Genomic DNA, 17,086 nt, shown 5'->3' on the forward strand with positions numbered 1-17,086 from the left:
TTTTTTTTTTTTTTTTGAGACGGAGTCTTGCTCTGTGGCCCAGGCTGGAGTGCAGTGGCCGGATCTCAGCTCACTGCAAGCTCCGCCTCCCGGGTTTACGCCATTCTCCTGCCTCAGCCTCCCGAGTAGCTGGGACTACAGGCGCCCGCCACCTCGCCCGGCTAGTTTTTTATATTTTTTAGTAGAGATGGGGTTTCACCATGTTAGCCAGGATGGTCTCGATTTCCTGACCTCGTGATCCGCCCGTCTCGGCCTCCCAAAGTGCTGGGATTACAGGCTTGAGCCACCATGCCCGGCTGGAGATTTTTTTTTTTTAAACCTGTGGTAAAATAGGAACTAACATTTATATCAGCAGATGACGAATTCATAGTTTTGTCTTTCCACTTCCACTACCTTTGGGAGTCCATCTGAACTGCACAACTCTCTCCTACAAAATCGTTTTAAATGGTTAGGATGAGTCTTCCTCCAACCTCACATCTTCTGGGGCCTCTTGCAAGCTGTGTTACCTCGACAAAGTTACTCTCTGATCTTCAGTTGTAAGTTGTTAAAATCTGTGCAAGAGAGGTGATACTCGAATCCCAGGGATGCTCTATGGAATAATGTGTATATATATTTATTTATTTATCGGCACAGTGCTTCATATATGGTGCCCAAAGATGCCCCAGACCATGGGCTACTTTTGCTGCTAAAGCTGCCATTTGCTGCACTCTCAGACATGTAATTTCATCTCCATTTTCTCACCTGTCTGTGAAGAACTTCAATTGCCCTTCTCTACCTCCGTCCTAACTTTAAAGCTAATCCTCGAGCCAAAGCTACTCCTGCTCACCCTTTATAATCAGAAAGTTTGCTGATAATTAGAAAAGCCACTGGTTCGAACACACTGTTGATTTAGGACATTAACTCCTGGGGGACTCTGAGGACTCAATAAGGTAGATCACTGGTCTTTTCAACCCATTTCTGAAGTCAGCCTTTCGCCCAGTGTTGATCTGGGTCAAGCCCCCTGGGTAGAAAAGGCACCTCTGGGTGATGTGGGGCTGGGGACCAAACTCACACACAATGACCCCGCTTACTCCAAAAGTGAATGAAGAAGTGAGGGTTTTGTGTATTTATTTATTTTGAGGTGGAGTCTCGCTCTGCTGCCCAGGCTGGAGTGCAATGGCATGATCTCAGCTCACTGCAACATCTGCCTCCAGGGTGCAAGCAATTCTCCTGTCTCAGCCTCCCAAGTTGCTGGGATTACAGGTGCGTGCCACCACGCCCAGCTAATTTTTGTATTTTTAGTAGAGAGGAGGTTTCACCACGTTGGCCAGGCAGGTCTCGAACTCCTGAGCTCAGGTGATCCGCCCACCTCGGCCTCCTGAAGTGCTGGGATTACAGGTGTGAGCCACCACGCCCGGCAGAAAAACCCACATCCCTTGGAGGGCGGTTCTGTTTAATTCAGCCAGATGGTTTCCTCTGTGTGGACACAGCCATCACCTGTGCAGGCAGAGAGGCCTGGAAGGCGGCAGAGCCTCCTGTGGGATTCTGCGCATCGATTGATTTCAAAGAGCCCCTTGTAGCAGGCGGGTCCCTGGGGCCCTTCTGGCCTCTTCCTGCCCCTCCCAGGCATCCTGAAAAGGCAGAGCCCGCAGCACGCACTCACCGAGGCAGGCCGGTGGCGATGCAGAACAGGTCCATGATGTCACTGGAGTTGCAGTACTTGCTGAAGATCACCTGCAAAACAGAAGCACAGTGAGGCGGCAGCGAGGGCGGCGGGTCCCCCTGGAGACGTCAGAGGCCCTGTGCTTCTGCTCCGGCTCCAACCTGAAGGTGCATTTTGAAAAGAAAAACTGTGACCCTAGGCATTGGAAAGTCACAGGCTCATCTTTTCATTTGGTTGATATATACGGGTGGTGAAAAATGTCATTGTTGTGTTCAGTGGAAAGAGATGTGAAAAATACAGCGACCCCCCCTTGCCCACACGCCTGTCGGTGACATGGTTATGGAGATGGCGCATCCCTTGGAAGGGGCCAGGCAGGACTGACCACCTGGGGTCAACACTCGCTGGGCACCAGGTCTTCAAGTAGCTCATGGGGGCCATTCTGTAAATAAAATAAAATTCAAGTTCATTAACTTAAAAAAAAAAAAAAAAAAGGCCGGGCGCAGTGGCTCACGCCTGTCATCCCAGCACTTTGGGAGGCTGAGGCAGGCGGATCACCTGAGATCAGGAGTTCCAGGCCAGCCTGGCCAGCATGGTGAAACTCCATCTCTACTAAACATACAAAAAATTAGCCGGGCGTCGTGGCGGGCGCCTAGTCCCAGCTACTTGGGAGGCTTAGGCAGGAGAATCGCTTGAACCTGGGAGACCGAGGTTGCAGTGAGCCAAGATCGCGCCACTGCACTCCAGCCCGGGCAACAAGAGTGAAACCCCATCTCAAAAAAAAAAAAAAAAAAAAAAAAAAGAATGCCTTTCGGTATTTGGGGACTGAGGGACAGAGGCTGAATGATGAAGTCGAAGAGGGGAATCATGTCCCAACAGAACCGCTGAGGATCCTGGACACCCGCAGTGAAATTGGCGCCTGCAGAGAAACAGGATCTCCGCACGTGATGGCCGCGCTCACCCCCGAGTACCATCCGGGCTGCGGTGGAAACGCCGGGTTGGCATCCACATCTTTTGTCCAAGTGGTCCCTACTCTCAGGGAGGAGTCTCAGCTCTCAGGGAGGGGGCATTTCGAGCTCGGTGAGGGTGGGGCCCCTCCAGGGCTGGCAGAGCATGGAACAGGCCACGCCCAGGCCCCGCCTTCATCGCAGTGGATGCCTCCCTGGACAGTTTCCCTGGCTCCTGGCTGCCAATGCAGCTTTTCTTTCCAGCACAAGTCCCTGGCGTGGGGGAAACGCAGGCCTGGGAAGATGGTTATTTTTCGGTGCCCAGCGCACCATTTTTTTTAAGCTTAGTTTTCTTTTTTCTTTACTTAGAAACAGTGAAATATAGAAAACAGATTTTTTTTTTCTTCTGTGACTAACACCATTTCCTGTGGGCTGCTGAACTGGCAACAATAAGACGGTAAACAGCACCTCGCCTTGCCCGTTATCCCCACTGGTATCTGCCCCAGGGGTAATGGTCGGGCAAAGGTGGCCTGTGTCATTGCGTGGTCCCTGACGTCTGTGGCATCGGCTGTATCCCCAGCTACCTATGCAGCTCGGTCCTGGCCATGCTTGCACGGGTGCAGTAACCCCTTCAGCAGCCCCCCCTTTAGCCTCGCCCTGTTTTCCCCACATCCTCCTTTGCAGAACTCTGCTGGCTCCTCCCAGAGCTCCCTCCTCCGGGATGTGCTTCTCCTCCCGTGTCCTGGTTCCCGGCCTCGCGTGCAGAGGCTGCTTCTCCCAACCCCACTGCCGAGGAGTCCTGCACTTGGCCGGGTGCCAGACCCTCACTTCCACCAGGACAACATCCTCAGCCCGAGTCACAGTCCACACCGCAGTCTCCCAGGCTATGCTGTGGAGTTGCGTGGCAGAGCCCGGGCTGGGGTCATGGCCATTTTCCCACCAAGACAGGACAAAAAGTGGTTCCCATGTGGGCCCCTGTGTAACTCCCTTTCTCCTGGTGTGGCGGGCTTACTTTGGGGGTCTACAGACCCCAGTCTGCAGAGGGCAGGGGTGGAAGAAGAGGAAGGCAAGAAGGACTCTTTCTTTAAACATTCTGGATCTGGAGCTTCTGGAGAAGCAGGATGAGGTTTGCAAGGGCCCTGCTAAGGAGCTTGGTGTTCTTCAAAGTGTGCCTCTGGTCCCAGCTCAGGGATTCCCACGCGGTGGGTCTGAGTTGGGCCCCGGGAATCTGTGTGTCACTTCTGCTGGGTTTCTTGGATTAGAAGCCACTGCTCAAAGATGTGTTTCTAGGGTGTCTCCCTCAGATGAGAGGGGTAGTTCTGCAGGAGGCGGGGGCCCTGTGGTCCCTGTGCTCCAACCTGGGTAACCGCAGCAAATGACCCCTTGATAAAGTCCTCACCCCACCCGTCCGCACTGGGTGCTTCTCCTTGTGGGCACGAAGGCGCCACATCCTGTCCTAGCCCCTCGGAGTACATGGGGGATGATCTTTGAGTTAAATTCTCTCAAGACACATCTGGCAAGACCGACTCAAATCATGGCTTCTTGGGGCTGGCTCGAAGCGGGTGCACCTACCAGCAAGATCTCAAAAGGTGAGGGGAGGGTGATTATGGAATCGCAGTCTCTTGGGACTGGGGAGGCTCGTCTGACTTTACTCAGAAGGGAAGTGGCTTTGCCAAGGGCACTGGGCTCATGGGCCTGGGGCTTCCTCATCTCAGAAGCGTGGGGCCAGGGTGTGAGGCCAGGCGGCCCAGGGGGATCCTTGCCTGCTTTTCATTCCTGGAACCCTCAACTCAACTTCTTTGAACCTAAATTTCCTCTGCTGTAAAATGGGCCGAAAAAGGGGTGGTTGTCATCTACAGACGCTTTAACTCCGATGCCTCCCCAGAAGATTCTGCACCAAGCTGGAGGCCAGAGCTTGTGATTCAATGCAGAAGCTTCCAGTCCCATGGAAAAGGACTGCAGTAAGTACCTCCAAGGACTGACCCCCAAGCGCAGACTCCTGGGGACAGCTTCTGATGGCTTTGCTCAGATGATATTCGGACCCTGCCAGTGGGTGCCCAGGGCTTCCAGGGCTCTTTTCAGTAGAAGAACATCCGGCTTCATGAGCCTGCAACCCAGGAGCCAGTGGAGAATCCGTTAGGGACCCCTGCGTGGAATGAGTGAGGAACGACATGCGTGTCGTGGTACTGTTGGACTTTCTGGCTCTGTGAGGAAGCCTCTTCCTTGTCTTCTTAAGCTATCAGTAACCTTTAATGACCTAGATTTTTTTGTAAACTGAAATGAGTAATTTGTAAGTGATATCTGATTTTCACCATCTGCTCTCCTTCCTCCCCAAATTCAAACTTTCAGGAAGGCTTTACTTTTTGTGGCAATATCTGCAAAGGTTCCGGAAGGATCTGTCTTCCTTCTTGCCAGGATATAATTGGGGAAGGTTTATGCAACCGAGCCTGGGCCTGAAAGGCGTGTGTGAGAACGACACTTATTTGCTGGGCTGTGACCACTCTTAAGGGGCCGACTGTGCAGCATCCATGCCCACAAAGTCCACTGGGGGAGGGGAGGGGCTCGCAGGGTCACAGCCTCCAAGCTGGGAAAAAAGGCTACACTATGGCAGGCCAGGGTTTTGGAATATCATGGGGCCCTTGAGAAGACAGGGATTTATCAAATTTATAAGTACTGCAGGTGAAATCTGGAGGAGAGCTTTTTGTGTTTGGTTTCCTAACCTCAGGATAGCAAATAACACTTAAATAACCTTAAAGTACAACTATGAGGTCTTCCGGCAAAACAAACCGAAAAAGGCCTGTATGGCATGGTGGCACTCTTGCCACCTCTGTGCAAGCAAGGATGCCACACCTAGGGGGACCAGCCTTATTCTGCCATCCAGAATAATCTCTCTTTGAGATTATGTTGGACAAAAGGTGGGGAGGCTATCAGGAAATTTGGAATAAGCACAAAAGTTGACACTGGCTGTCTCCACTGGAGAATACAGCTGCATCCGTTGGAAGTCCATGTCAACATTCCTGCACTCCTTACACATTGAGGGTTCTTGGAGTTCTCTTTTGAACTGGTGGCACCTTCTTACCAGTTCCCATTCAATTCATTATTTCAGTAAAAACGTTTGACACACGGTCATTTTAGATCTGGATGAGAGTCATGACTTCAGCTTTTGCTGTTCACTCGTCTCCAGCGGTTCCAAAGCGGGTGCGAGTCTGGGCATGAGGCGTGAGCCCTACGGATGGGGGCTCGCACAGTCGTGTTCTTCGCTGGTGTGAGAAGCACCCAGCCTGATGCTGCTCCTGACTGTGGGAGGCCAGCCCGGCTGCAGCTTCAGACCACAGGAGGACCCCCAGGCTGCCTCATCAGGAGGCCACAGGGCTTCCTCACCACGTGCCGAATAATTTTGCGAATCCTTTATCCAGAAACAAATAGCGCAAAAAAAGTCCATAAAATGAAGTTTGAAAATGAGATGCAGAGGCAGCAAGATTAAGGGAAAAATGAAGGTTTTATGTTGGCTCCTGGCTTGCAGGCAAGTCAGGGCTGGAGTTCACGAGAATGCATGGCAAGTCATCACAAACCCTTTTGGGTGGTTTGACTGGCAGTGCTGTGATATTAAAGCAAGACAAAAGGAACAAATGATAAGACGGAGGGTGGCTCCTCCACTGGAAATTGATGCCTCTTTATAATCAGCGGAGACCTGCGAATGTCAGCTGGAACGTCACCGTCTGGGCGCTCTCATGCTGCCTGCATTAGAGAAGGCTGACACTTACCAGGTGCCAACCACAGGCAAGTGCTAGTCTAAGATGTTTACACATGGAAACCGAGGCACACAGAGATGTGTGTAGCTCCCACGTGCCCAGCCAGAAGTGTACATCAGGACTGCATCTCGGGCCACCGGCTGCGGACCACACATGCTTGACCGCAACATACACTGACCTCCAGGTTATTTAATGTCTATATCCAAACGAGCCTCCTTCTAGACACCATGTAACGGAAGGAGCAGTGGATTTGAGAACAGGAAGCCCTTTGGTTAACCAGTGACTCCTTCTGTCCCTGGCTTCTCTTTCAACCCTGTGGGCAAACGCATAACCAGGGCGAGCCTCAGTTGACCATTCTGTAAATAGGGTTGACGGCGTCAACTCCACCTGCCTCTTGGGGCTGTGAGAAGCAGTAAGTGAAATGACAGGTTTGAAAAGAATTACACAAAACACTACTGGTTTGACACAAAGTTCAATTTTGTATCATTTCAGTTGCCACGAATCTCACTGGCCCCAGTGGTTGCAAATTCTGTGATTTTCACACAAGTCTCTAGGAGGTCTCTGAGTGAACAAATGTACCTAGGAAAACTTTTCGCCACCTTTTGTCTGGCACCCACTGTTATTTCAGCAGGAATTCGAGTGTACAATCTGCAGGGTTTCCGGAGCTGGGAAGAACGAACACCTGGCTCCTCTGTTCCCACTGTTTCTTGGGGAGGGCGCTGCCTTGACCTTCAGAAAGGCGGGAATGGAGGCCTGGGAAAGGGTCTGCAAGCGGTGTGCTCACAGCAAGACAGGCCTGCTGCTTGTTGGGGTTGATCAGCAGTTAATCCAGAGAAGGAACAGAGCTACGTGTCACTCAGGCCCATGGTTTGACTGGATTCCTGGCTCAGCTCACGGCTGGTACGGGCTGTGGCCCAACCCCGTCAGGCAGTGCAGGAGGGCACAGGGGACCCAGGGCTCTGGTCGGTTGTACCTTCTTGCCTTGCCACCAAGCCTGTTGTCAAGCTGACGGCCCCATCAGTCAGGTTGGCTGGGTGGGGGTCCTTCTGACAAGAGTCCCTCTAGGTCACCCCTTCCAAGTGGGGATCCAGGAGGGAGACCCAGGGTCACAGTGGCCACCCTGCACCCATGGCAGCACACGGGACCTCTGCCGGCCAGCTGTCCTGCACATGCCCTGCCTCCTGCTAACCCTGCCCTGTCTCCACGGCCGAGGGGACTGGAGCGGGGGGCTGCCTTAAGCCCCCATGGCCAGCTCCCAATCACACTCTTTTGCAGGAACTTCTACTGAGAGATACGGAGCTGGTGGTGACTGTCAGTGAGCCAGGGTCGCACGGATTTGGGGCCAGGCTGGCCACACTGGGACCCTGAGAGGTCAAAAGGAGAAGCCCCAGAAGGTACGGGCAGGGGCCCCGAGCACGGGGGCAGCAGACACTGTGAGAGGGAGGGGAGGGGCTGCAGGCTGTGACAGCCCAGGCCCCCCCAGGCTCCTGGCACCCCAGGTCCTGGGGATTTTTCTGAAGACCCTTAGCCTCCTTACAACAGCCTCTCCCTGAGCCTGCTCCACACACCCATTGGCCTCTGCAGCAACACAGATCTTCTTGAACTGGCTTGAAAAAGAATCTGTTTCTTGCAGTGAGAAGCATCTTAACTAGCACACTTAGAAGAAACAGGGCTGGAGTTTGAGGGTCCGGCCTTGAGGGGGCTGGGAAAGCCACACCCAGGGCCTCTGGGTTAAGGGACAGGACAAAAGGGTGGGGGGGTGAGTCATTTCCATTCCAGTTCCAGAGGCGTCTTCCTGGATTTGACTCTATTTTATCAAATAGAGTGTTCTCCTGTCTCCTCTTGGGCTCTCCGTGGAAAGGCTTACTGGGGGGTTGCCGGAAGGGTCCCTCAAGTTCCCCCTTCTGAGCCCCACATGGTGCTGCTTGCAGGGTGAGGCTGGGCCGGAGGAGGGATCAGAGCCCAGGCCAGGGCAACAGCTCTATGACCGGGTCTCCTCGTCATGAGGCTGAGAAGAGACACTGGGTCCAGAAGGAGGAGCTCCAGCTCCTGGGGGGTGCTTCATGGTCTTCCTGTAAAACCAGCGCTCAAGTAAAGGGATTTGCGAGAGCCCCGGAGCAGCAATCCACCAGGACTCCAGCCGTTGAACGCGAGGCGTGGTTTCAGTGTGAGCTGTGAGGGAGGGAGGGGAGACGGAGCGAGGGATGAGGCAGCTCAGGGTTCCGAGTGGAAATCGTACTTGGAGGATGCATGCACTGAATGGAAAATAGGACACAGACTCGATGCCAGCAGCAGCCTGCGGGCGGGCATTCTGGAAGCTTCTTCCACCTACTGAGCCAGCCTGCCATCGACACTTCCTCGCCCGTGGCCTGTGGGGAGGAACCAGGGCTCACCTTGGTGAACGTGTCCTGGTGCAGCGCGGCCCCCTCCTCGTGACCTGGATCTCTGAGGTCCACGGGACTCCAGCTCTCGCAGCTCTCCTGTGTGTTTTTATCTGGAAGGTGCAGCATGAAGCCCAACGCACCTGCATGCTACAGTTTGGAGGGGACTTGTCTGGTGAGATCCTTCTAGTGGAGGATCCTTCTGATCAGCGCGAGTCCACTGGGCTCCAGCCCAGCCATGCCGAGGGGAAGTGGCTGCCCCACCATGCTGCCTCCCCCAGCCCTATCTGTGCACCCTGATCCGTAGTACCTGCTGTCATGCTCGCCTGTCCCTGTCCCACAGGTGGTCCTGGCTGCCGCACCTGTTTCCCCCGGGGGCGGCCGCTGGAAGAATGCTGGCTGCACATCCGATGCTGTTTGCCGTCCATCGGTTCTGTTTTTTGGAGCATGCATTGACAGATATATGGCCCCTTCCACACACGACTTCAAATGCACACACGCGTTCACATACATGAAAACTTTCTTTAGTTTAAAGAAAGACTGATTCCAATGTCCAGCCTCTGCTTTCCTTCTGCTTCTTGCCTTTCCCTTCTTTAAGGTGGTTGTCCAAGGAGCCATGGGAAGACGGTTACCCAGAACTGGGTGTCCTTGGTCCCAGCCTGGCCTCCTACTGGGGCAGGCAGCTCTCAGAAGGGCATTGAGGCTGCAGAGGGGCCAGGCAGGAGTGTGGGAGGAAGCACTGGGCTAGCGCTTTTATTTGGGCTCCAGATAGAAAGTGACTTCTCACTATCTCTGCCCCATTTACCCTTGCCATTTCAGCATCTATTCAGTCCAAATGTGGCTGGCAATGGCTGCTGAGAAAATTATTCCCTCTTCAGAGCAATTAGGAGCCAGGCAGAAGGGCTGGTAATAACAGAGCAGAGATCTGCAGCAGGCAGAGATCCCGCCAAGCCCCTCACGCCCCCAGGGCTCTGTGTTGAGTCGGCTTCCATCAATTCCACACCCGGAAGGGAAGAGCAGACCCTGGTTCATTTTTCTATTTCTGTTTGAGGCGCTTCCTTGCAGCTGCCGTGAACATTTCTTGCTGGGTTTGTCAGACTCTAGTTTGGATTGGCACAAAGTCAATGACCACTGGAAATTGTGGGTTTCTTGCACAGACATTTGTGGTGCTACCTAGAAATGCTCCAATTCCTGGACAAACAAGATAACTAGGCCAGGCTCCATGGCTCACGCCTGTAATCCTAGCACTTTAGGAGACTGAGGTGGGTAGATCACCCAAGGTTAGGAGTTCGAGACCAGCCTGGCCAGCGTGGCGAAATCCCATGTCTACTAAAAATACAAAAATTAGCCAGGCACAGTGGCATGCGCCTGTAGTCCCAGCTCTTCAGGAGGCTGAGGCAGGAGAATCACTTGAACCCGGGATATGGAGGTTGCAGTCAGCCAAGATCATGCCACTACACTCCAGCCTGGACAACAGAGCAAGACTCCATCTCGAGGAAAGAAAAAAAAAAAAGATAACTGGATGGCAACTGAGGTTTGAGTTGAGCATGATAGGCTGGGGAAAGAAAAGCAGCAGCACTGTCAAAAAGGAACAGTATTGGTGTGAAACGCTTAGGGGCCGGGTCACGGGGACAGCTGGAGGTGTCTTCCTAAGATAGCGCCCTGTCTGCAAGGCTGGTTGTAGTCTTTTCACCAGGGAGACGACCCCACAAAGCTGGTAAACCAGGATGGCATTAGTTGCCTCTCCAAATCCCTGAACATGTCTGTGTTACCTTTCAAAATCATTAAAAACATATCTATGTCAGGCAAGTCGTACTTTGAGACCGGTTGTTGTAAAACGTGCAATTATGTTCATTGTTTTGCTGTTACCGCTTACATCGGCTGAAATTCTTTATTCAATTGCCTTAGCAACAGCTTTTACAGAGCTTCTTTGAACTTGGAATAACGGATCTGGAGCGAAATTGTCCTCATTATAGTTATTCTACAGTCTTTCCCCCCAAGTGGTTTTAAGTGGCTAGGGCTGAAGATGAGGGCCCAGGCATGTACACAGCACGACGCTGAGCCCCCGCAGGAGAGAAGGCAGCCCATCTTTCCATCGCACTGTCCTTCCCCAGGAGGGAAGAGTGAGCTCTGCTCCTCCCCAAGGGCAGCTGGTTAATGAGGCTGGACGCCAGGCCGCGTGGAGCTCACTGCTGGTGCCCGCCCTGCTGTATTCACACGGTTACTGATCTCAGCCTCCCGAGCATCTTATACTTCACCCTGCTTCGTATTTTTATTTACTCTTGTAACTTCATGATGATGTTTATTCATTATAAATGTCAAACTGACATCAGAAATATCCTACCGAACCAAAATAAGGAGTACCGACTTCTAAGAGCAGCCGCATTGGCCTCCAAGACGTGGAAGGCAGATACCAGTGACAATCACACTAACAACCATGAGAAGGTGTTGCACTGCCCCAAACTGAAGACGAGCCGGATGCCCTCCAATGGGCCAGTGCTAAACTGGGGTCCGCCCACAACATGGAACGCGGCTCAGCCAGGAAAAGGTGCACACAGCCACTTGGATGGATCTCAAGGGAATGATGCCAGTTGAAAAAAGCCAATCTCAAGAGGTTACATACTGTGTAATCCCATTTATATAATATTCTTGAAATGACAGAATTGAAAAGATAGAGAACAGATTCATGTTCACCAGGACAGGGTGCTGGAAATCGAGTTAGGGATGGGGTGTTGGAAATGGGTGCAGGTAGGGGATGTGGTTATAAGAGGGAGCCTTGCGGTGATGGAATGTTCTAGACTGTGACTGTGGTTGTGGATTTAAGAGTCTACACAGGCAAGAACATTGTGCAGAACTAAGTACACATGCTCAAGTGAGTACAAGTGCATTAGGCTGTTCTTGCATTGCTATAAATCTGACACTGGGTCATTTATAAGGTCAATTTCTAATTGGCTCACAGTTCTGCAGGCTGTATAAGCATGGCACTGACATCACTGGGCTTCTGGAAAGGCCTCAGGGAGCTTTCACTCAGGGTGGAAGGCGAAGCAGGAGCAGGCATATCACGTGAGGAAGGGAGGCGTGCACACCCGTGTGTGTTGAGAGAGAGAGGAGATGCCTTCCACTCTCTCACATGAACAACCAGATCTTGCAGGAATTCACTCACTATATCAAGGATAGCACCAAGGGGGTGGCACTAAGCCATTTGTGAGAAACCTACCCCATGATCCAATCACCTCCCACCAGGCGCCTCTCCAACACTGAGGATACCAATTCAACATGAGATTTGGCGGGGACAAATATCTAACCTACATCAGCAAGTACAACTGGGGGATCTGGATCAGATGGGGGCTTGTGCACTGTCAATACCCTGGTTGTAAGACTGGGCCATAATTTTGCATGACATTCCCAGTGGGGGAGACTGGGTGGAGGGTACACAGATCTCTCCATTGTCTTTCTTACGGCTGCACAGGACTCTCCTCTTATCTTAAGAGAGTATCTGAGATGAAGCAGCGGTGCCAACCCAGAGGCGGTGAGGCTGGCGCCGTTCGGGCTGGCGCCGTTCGGGCACAGCGCTGTCGGAAAGCAGGTTGGCAGTTTATTTGTGCCCTTTGACCCAGAGTCTCATTTCCAGGAATGGCTCTTAGGGACATAATGAAGATAAACATAAAAATAAGAGCATTTATTAAGTGCCAGGCGCCATTCTGGTGCTTTCCGCGAACGATGTCATCTCATCTCCATAGCACTCCCGGATTTATACCCAAACCAGTGCTCTGCACGGCCCTGCTGCAAGCAAAGATGCACACTGAGCATGTTCCTCTGGATTATTCACTGCGGAGAAATGGAATTAAGCTGAGTATCTCATCAACAATGAAGTGATTACATTTTAGTGAGCCTCTATGATGGAACTTTATAGAGGCTTTAGAATCATGTTTTTGAAGACAATTTAATGCTCTATTGGAAACTGCTGCTGATGTAATGCTGAGTGAAAATGATCAGAATGCGAAATCGTGTAAAAGGAAGCCACACCCACACACACACATACTCCTAAATGCACACTTGCATGAGAACACCAGCAACTGTGGTGCTTTGGGATTAACAGCAGTTTTCTCTGCGCAGTGGGGGATGAACTATTGTCTCCCTGATACTGTTCTGCATTTTTCAAAATTTCTGCACTGATTATGTAGGGTTTTTATAACCAATAAAAAAGTTCTGTAGCTCTGGAAGCTGAGCTTAGAAAATGATAACAGAACCAGCCTACGAGCATGCTGCACGGCGTTTACATAAAATTCTCATGGGAGAAAAAAGGTCTTTACCATTTTTATTTGGAAGAACACTCTTTGGCATTAAGCCAAGCAGCTGAGAAAATTAAACGCCAGTTAACCAGAGGACAGAAACTGGAATGTCAAGAGTGTGTGTCTGGGGGGGTAGGAGAGTGGCTGGTGCAGGAGAGGGAGGTTCCTGGAGGAAATGGGGCAGTGGGAGGCAGCAGAGAGGACCTGGGGGAGGACGAACAGAATCCGGAGCGGGGGACAAGGCGGGGCCCCTCCTGGGAAGGGAAGGGGAGAGGCCTCCGTGGCTCTGCACTGACCACAGGAGCGTAGGCGGAGCCATTTTACAAAGGCCAGGGGCTGGAGGGAGGGAGGAGAGGAGCAGCCCCCACCCTGTTCTTCCATCCTGAGAGTCACAGGGAGTCCTGAGAAGAAGCCTCATAGCCAGGCCTCACTCTCCAAGGGCCAGGACTTGACGGAGTGTTAAAGAATTGCTCACACCACTGTACCCCAGCCTGGACCACAGATGGAGACCCTGTCTCAAAAAAAAAAAAAAAAAAAAAGTCTAAAGATCCAGCACTTCCTACTGGCCCTCAGTCCATGCATCTCCTACACTGTGGAAGTGGAGTTTTCAGTGATGAGGAAGGGTGTGGTGTCTGTGGGCTCCAGGAGAGTTCAGTGAGTCTGGGCAGGGGCCCCACTTGGACCACTCAGACCACACCAGCAGGAAGCCAGCTGGGACTTGCTCCTGGTCGCCTGTGTTGACTTGAGCAAGGTTTAGGGAGAGGGAATCTGTCAGCATGGATTCAGATTTCATTTCTTCGTTTCCATAAGTACCTCTGCTCTACCTCTTTTAGACACGAATTGCAAAGCAACACACTCATTGTGTAATAACCTAAATATCAACACGTTCAAGGATGACGCATTCTCTTTGGGGTCAGGTCCACTCAGTGTCCGTGAGGCCGTCCATGACCGCTGTGGTGAGACCTGAGTGTTTTGCAGATGTCCTGCAGGCCGGCGAGTCGCAGAGCAGTGTTGCCCAGCCATCCGGGCTGGCCCACGTCTGCAGAGCGTTAGAGGCAGGACCCTCCTCACACAGCGAGGAGGGCGGTTCTGGATTTGGGGGCCACCACGACAAACTGAAGCAAAGTGATGCAGACACTAATGTGAGCCTATAGCTGTCACCTCGAACCCCCAAATCCAAATGCAGAACTTACACAAGAACCCTCTTGGTTCCCATTAATTATCTTCTTGGTGCCACAAATGCAAATTTATGAAATAATGGAAAGTATTATGGTTTGCTCAAGTGTTTATATATGCTTCATATGTTAGGATGGTGTTACAATTTTGTGAGGAAAAGGGTTCAGTTGCTAAAATTGTGCAAAGGGCTGCACTAGACTCATAGACCATCAGGGTGGAGGAGGCTGTGGGCCTGGAGGTGAGAACAGTCAAGCAGCAGACTGACTTCTGCTACCCAATGCTCCTAGCTGGCTCTGTTGCACCTGGGCAGGCCTGGGGTTGGCTGGGCCGGTGCCATTTAGCTGTCTCCTATCTCCAGGATCGCCCTGGTCAGTTGTTGATGTTGTACACTGCTCTAGGTACAAGAAAGGCAGAGGAGTAGGAAGAGAGGAGGTAGAGATGTGAGTTCAGCTGCAGTCCCTCCTCCTACCAGCTTGACCCAGGGAAGAGTTCTCAACTTTTCTGAGGCTCTGATTCTTTGGCTGCAAAGCGAGACAAATCCTACTTCACCCACAGGAATGTTAGGAGGATTCGCCATGCAGATAGAGGGTCTGCTACACATTACTTACTCAGTTAAGTGGCAGCCGTGATTACAGGAGGGGACCCTTGAAACTCATGGATCCTCCTCCTCCTCCTTTTCCCTTCAAAGCCTGTTTTGCAAGCACGTAGCACCAAGGCACGTGGCCTTAACTTCAACATGTCAGCATTTCTGGGTGTTTCAACAGAGTATGGGACAAAAGCCTGTCTTAACTCAGGGATGCCACCACACAGCAGGCTCTGATTGCTCTCACTGACCTCCTGAGCCCTGCATTGATTAGCAGCCACATCCAACTGTATCCACAGTGCGATGGAAGCTGGAAGCCACATCAACACAAATACGTACGCGTTAATAAGATCAACCACGTCGGATGAACAAAAAACCAAACTCGACAGGTTAAACAATCCATTTGACCCCACTGTGGTTTAGGCCAGTTTTCTCTTTTTCTAAACACGGCAGGGCATCTTGGGAAGGGGACATCTTTGCAGGCAGTGCTTTCCTCCACACCCCAGCACTGAGCTGGACCTGCCCTGTGGCATGCGTTCAGGGGGTGCTGGTGCCCAAGCTTGCTCCTGTGTGCACCAGGGTGGGCAAAATTCTGTGTTCCATGGTTTTATGTTATGTGACTAATGATGCTCATGCCATAATCACAGCCACCAACAGGGAAAGAGACCACGCTCGGGCTGGAACCAGAGCCAAGCGCCCTAAAAGTCCGGGGACTCTGGGTCCCCAAAAGGAACTCCTGAGCGCTGTGTCATCTTCATTCCCACAGACGAGGACAGACAAGAGAGAGAAGAGCCCGGCCTGGCCCCGCTCCAGGCCCTCAGCTCCAGGGGTGCGTGCACCTAAGTCAGACCTTCAGCCGTGGTCTGCACGAAGGCAAGGTGGCTCGTGGCCATAACGGGACGTGCAGCTTCTGTTTGCCTTGTTCTCAAATTACTGATATTTCTGAGTGCATACCCAGAATAAATATTGATTTAGTCTCCCCCAAAGGAAAATAAACCAATTCAAATTCCTTTTATTTTCTCTATCCTAGATTGTGAATCATTTTTAGAGCTTTTATAAGCTATTAAGCTTTTATATTGGCTTCCGTAAGATTTTGCTAGGCTTTGTCTGCCCTCAAGACAAACAAGCACATCTCAGCCGGGCTTGGAGATCTCTCTAGGGGAGGGAACAGACCAAACGGGCCCGCAGGACCAGCCAAACCCAACCCACTAGCAGATTCGCAAATTCCTATCTTTGAGGGAGTTAAAAGGTGAATTTTCTATTGTCTTTTTCAGCACTTGATAATTACGAGTGTTTAATATTTTAAAAACCAGATAAAAGAGGCCAAGCCCCAAATTCTACATTCTATTGTTTTTTCTTTTTACCCAAGAAATAAATATGCATTCACTGAAGAAACACTGCAAGTTATCTACAAATCATCTGTCAATCAATCTATCAATCATCTATCCATCCATCTATCTGTGTATATCTGCAATTCACCTGCAATTTACCTCTAATTACAAACTATATATATACATTTGGACATATTGTTCATTTTGTTTGGTCTTTTGTTTTTAGAATACTTAATAATGCCACACTCAGAATGGATTACAGTTAACCACCACACAATCACTGTTTCTCTATTTACTAAAATAAAATCTGTATTCAGCCTTATTTCCTTTTCCAGTTTAGGAGAAATTTTTCAGGTCATTGCATTTGAAAAAGAATATACAACAACGACAGAAATTACCATGGATTCCCAAGTGCCAGAGGCATTTAAGACGTTATTTAAAAAACAAAACAAAAACGCCAAAAAACCCCACCTCTCTGTTACGAAAATGCTCAGACGTACATTGTGTCATGAAGCCTCAGCTGCACACCCACAGCTTTAACACCTGTCCCCAAGCCTCCCCTCCCGCTTGAACGGGACCCCAACCTCCCCAGCACAGGAGTTATCCTAAAGCTCCTCTCAGGTGTCATGCTAGTCTGTCCGCACTGTTTCCGCGCGGTTCTCTGGAGTAGAACGCTTCCTTTGTGGTTAAGAGAACCACAATGTAATTAATACACGGAGAAAAAATTAACAACAGTCTCACATCATCCCTCAGCTTGTCATACATCTGTATCTCTAAGTCATGGTTTAACGATCAAAGATAACGTGTTCAGGAATACATGGCAAGAAAAGGGATGGGAAGTATAACTAGAAAAAGACCTCAGGAGACACCAAGCAAATGCAGGGTGTGGCCTGTGCTAGGATCTTGACTTGAAAACTAATGTGTGTGTGTGTGTGTGAATGTGTGTGAGTGTATGTGTAAGTGCATGTGTATGTGTGTGTGTCAG

General features: G+C 51.1%; 1 protein-coding gene across 1 annotated transcript in view; it reads right to left on the bottom strand.

Annotated features, from left to right (window-relative positions):
* PDE9A (phosphodiesterase 9A) overlaps positions 1-17,086 on the bottom strand; it is an 81,449-nt gene that overhangs the window by 47,622 nt on the left and 16,741 nt on the right. Inside the window, exon 2 of the mRNA XM_031934600.1 lies at positions 1,643-1,713. Coding sequence (XP_031790460.1) covers positions 1,643-1,713 — 71 coding nt within the window. The remainder of the gene's footprint in view (positions 1-1,642; positions 1,714-17,086) is intronic.

Source organism: Piliocolobus tephrosceles, chromosome 19, assembly GCF_002776525.5.
Source record: "Piliocolobus tephrosceles isolate RC106 chromosome 19, ASM277652v3, whole genome shotgun sequence".
NCBI classification, from domain to species: domain Eukaryota; kingdom Metazoa; phylum Chordata; class Mammalia; order Primates; family Cercopithecidae; genus Piliocolobus; species Piliocolobus tephrosceles.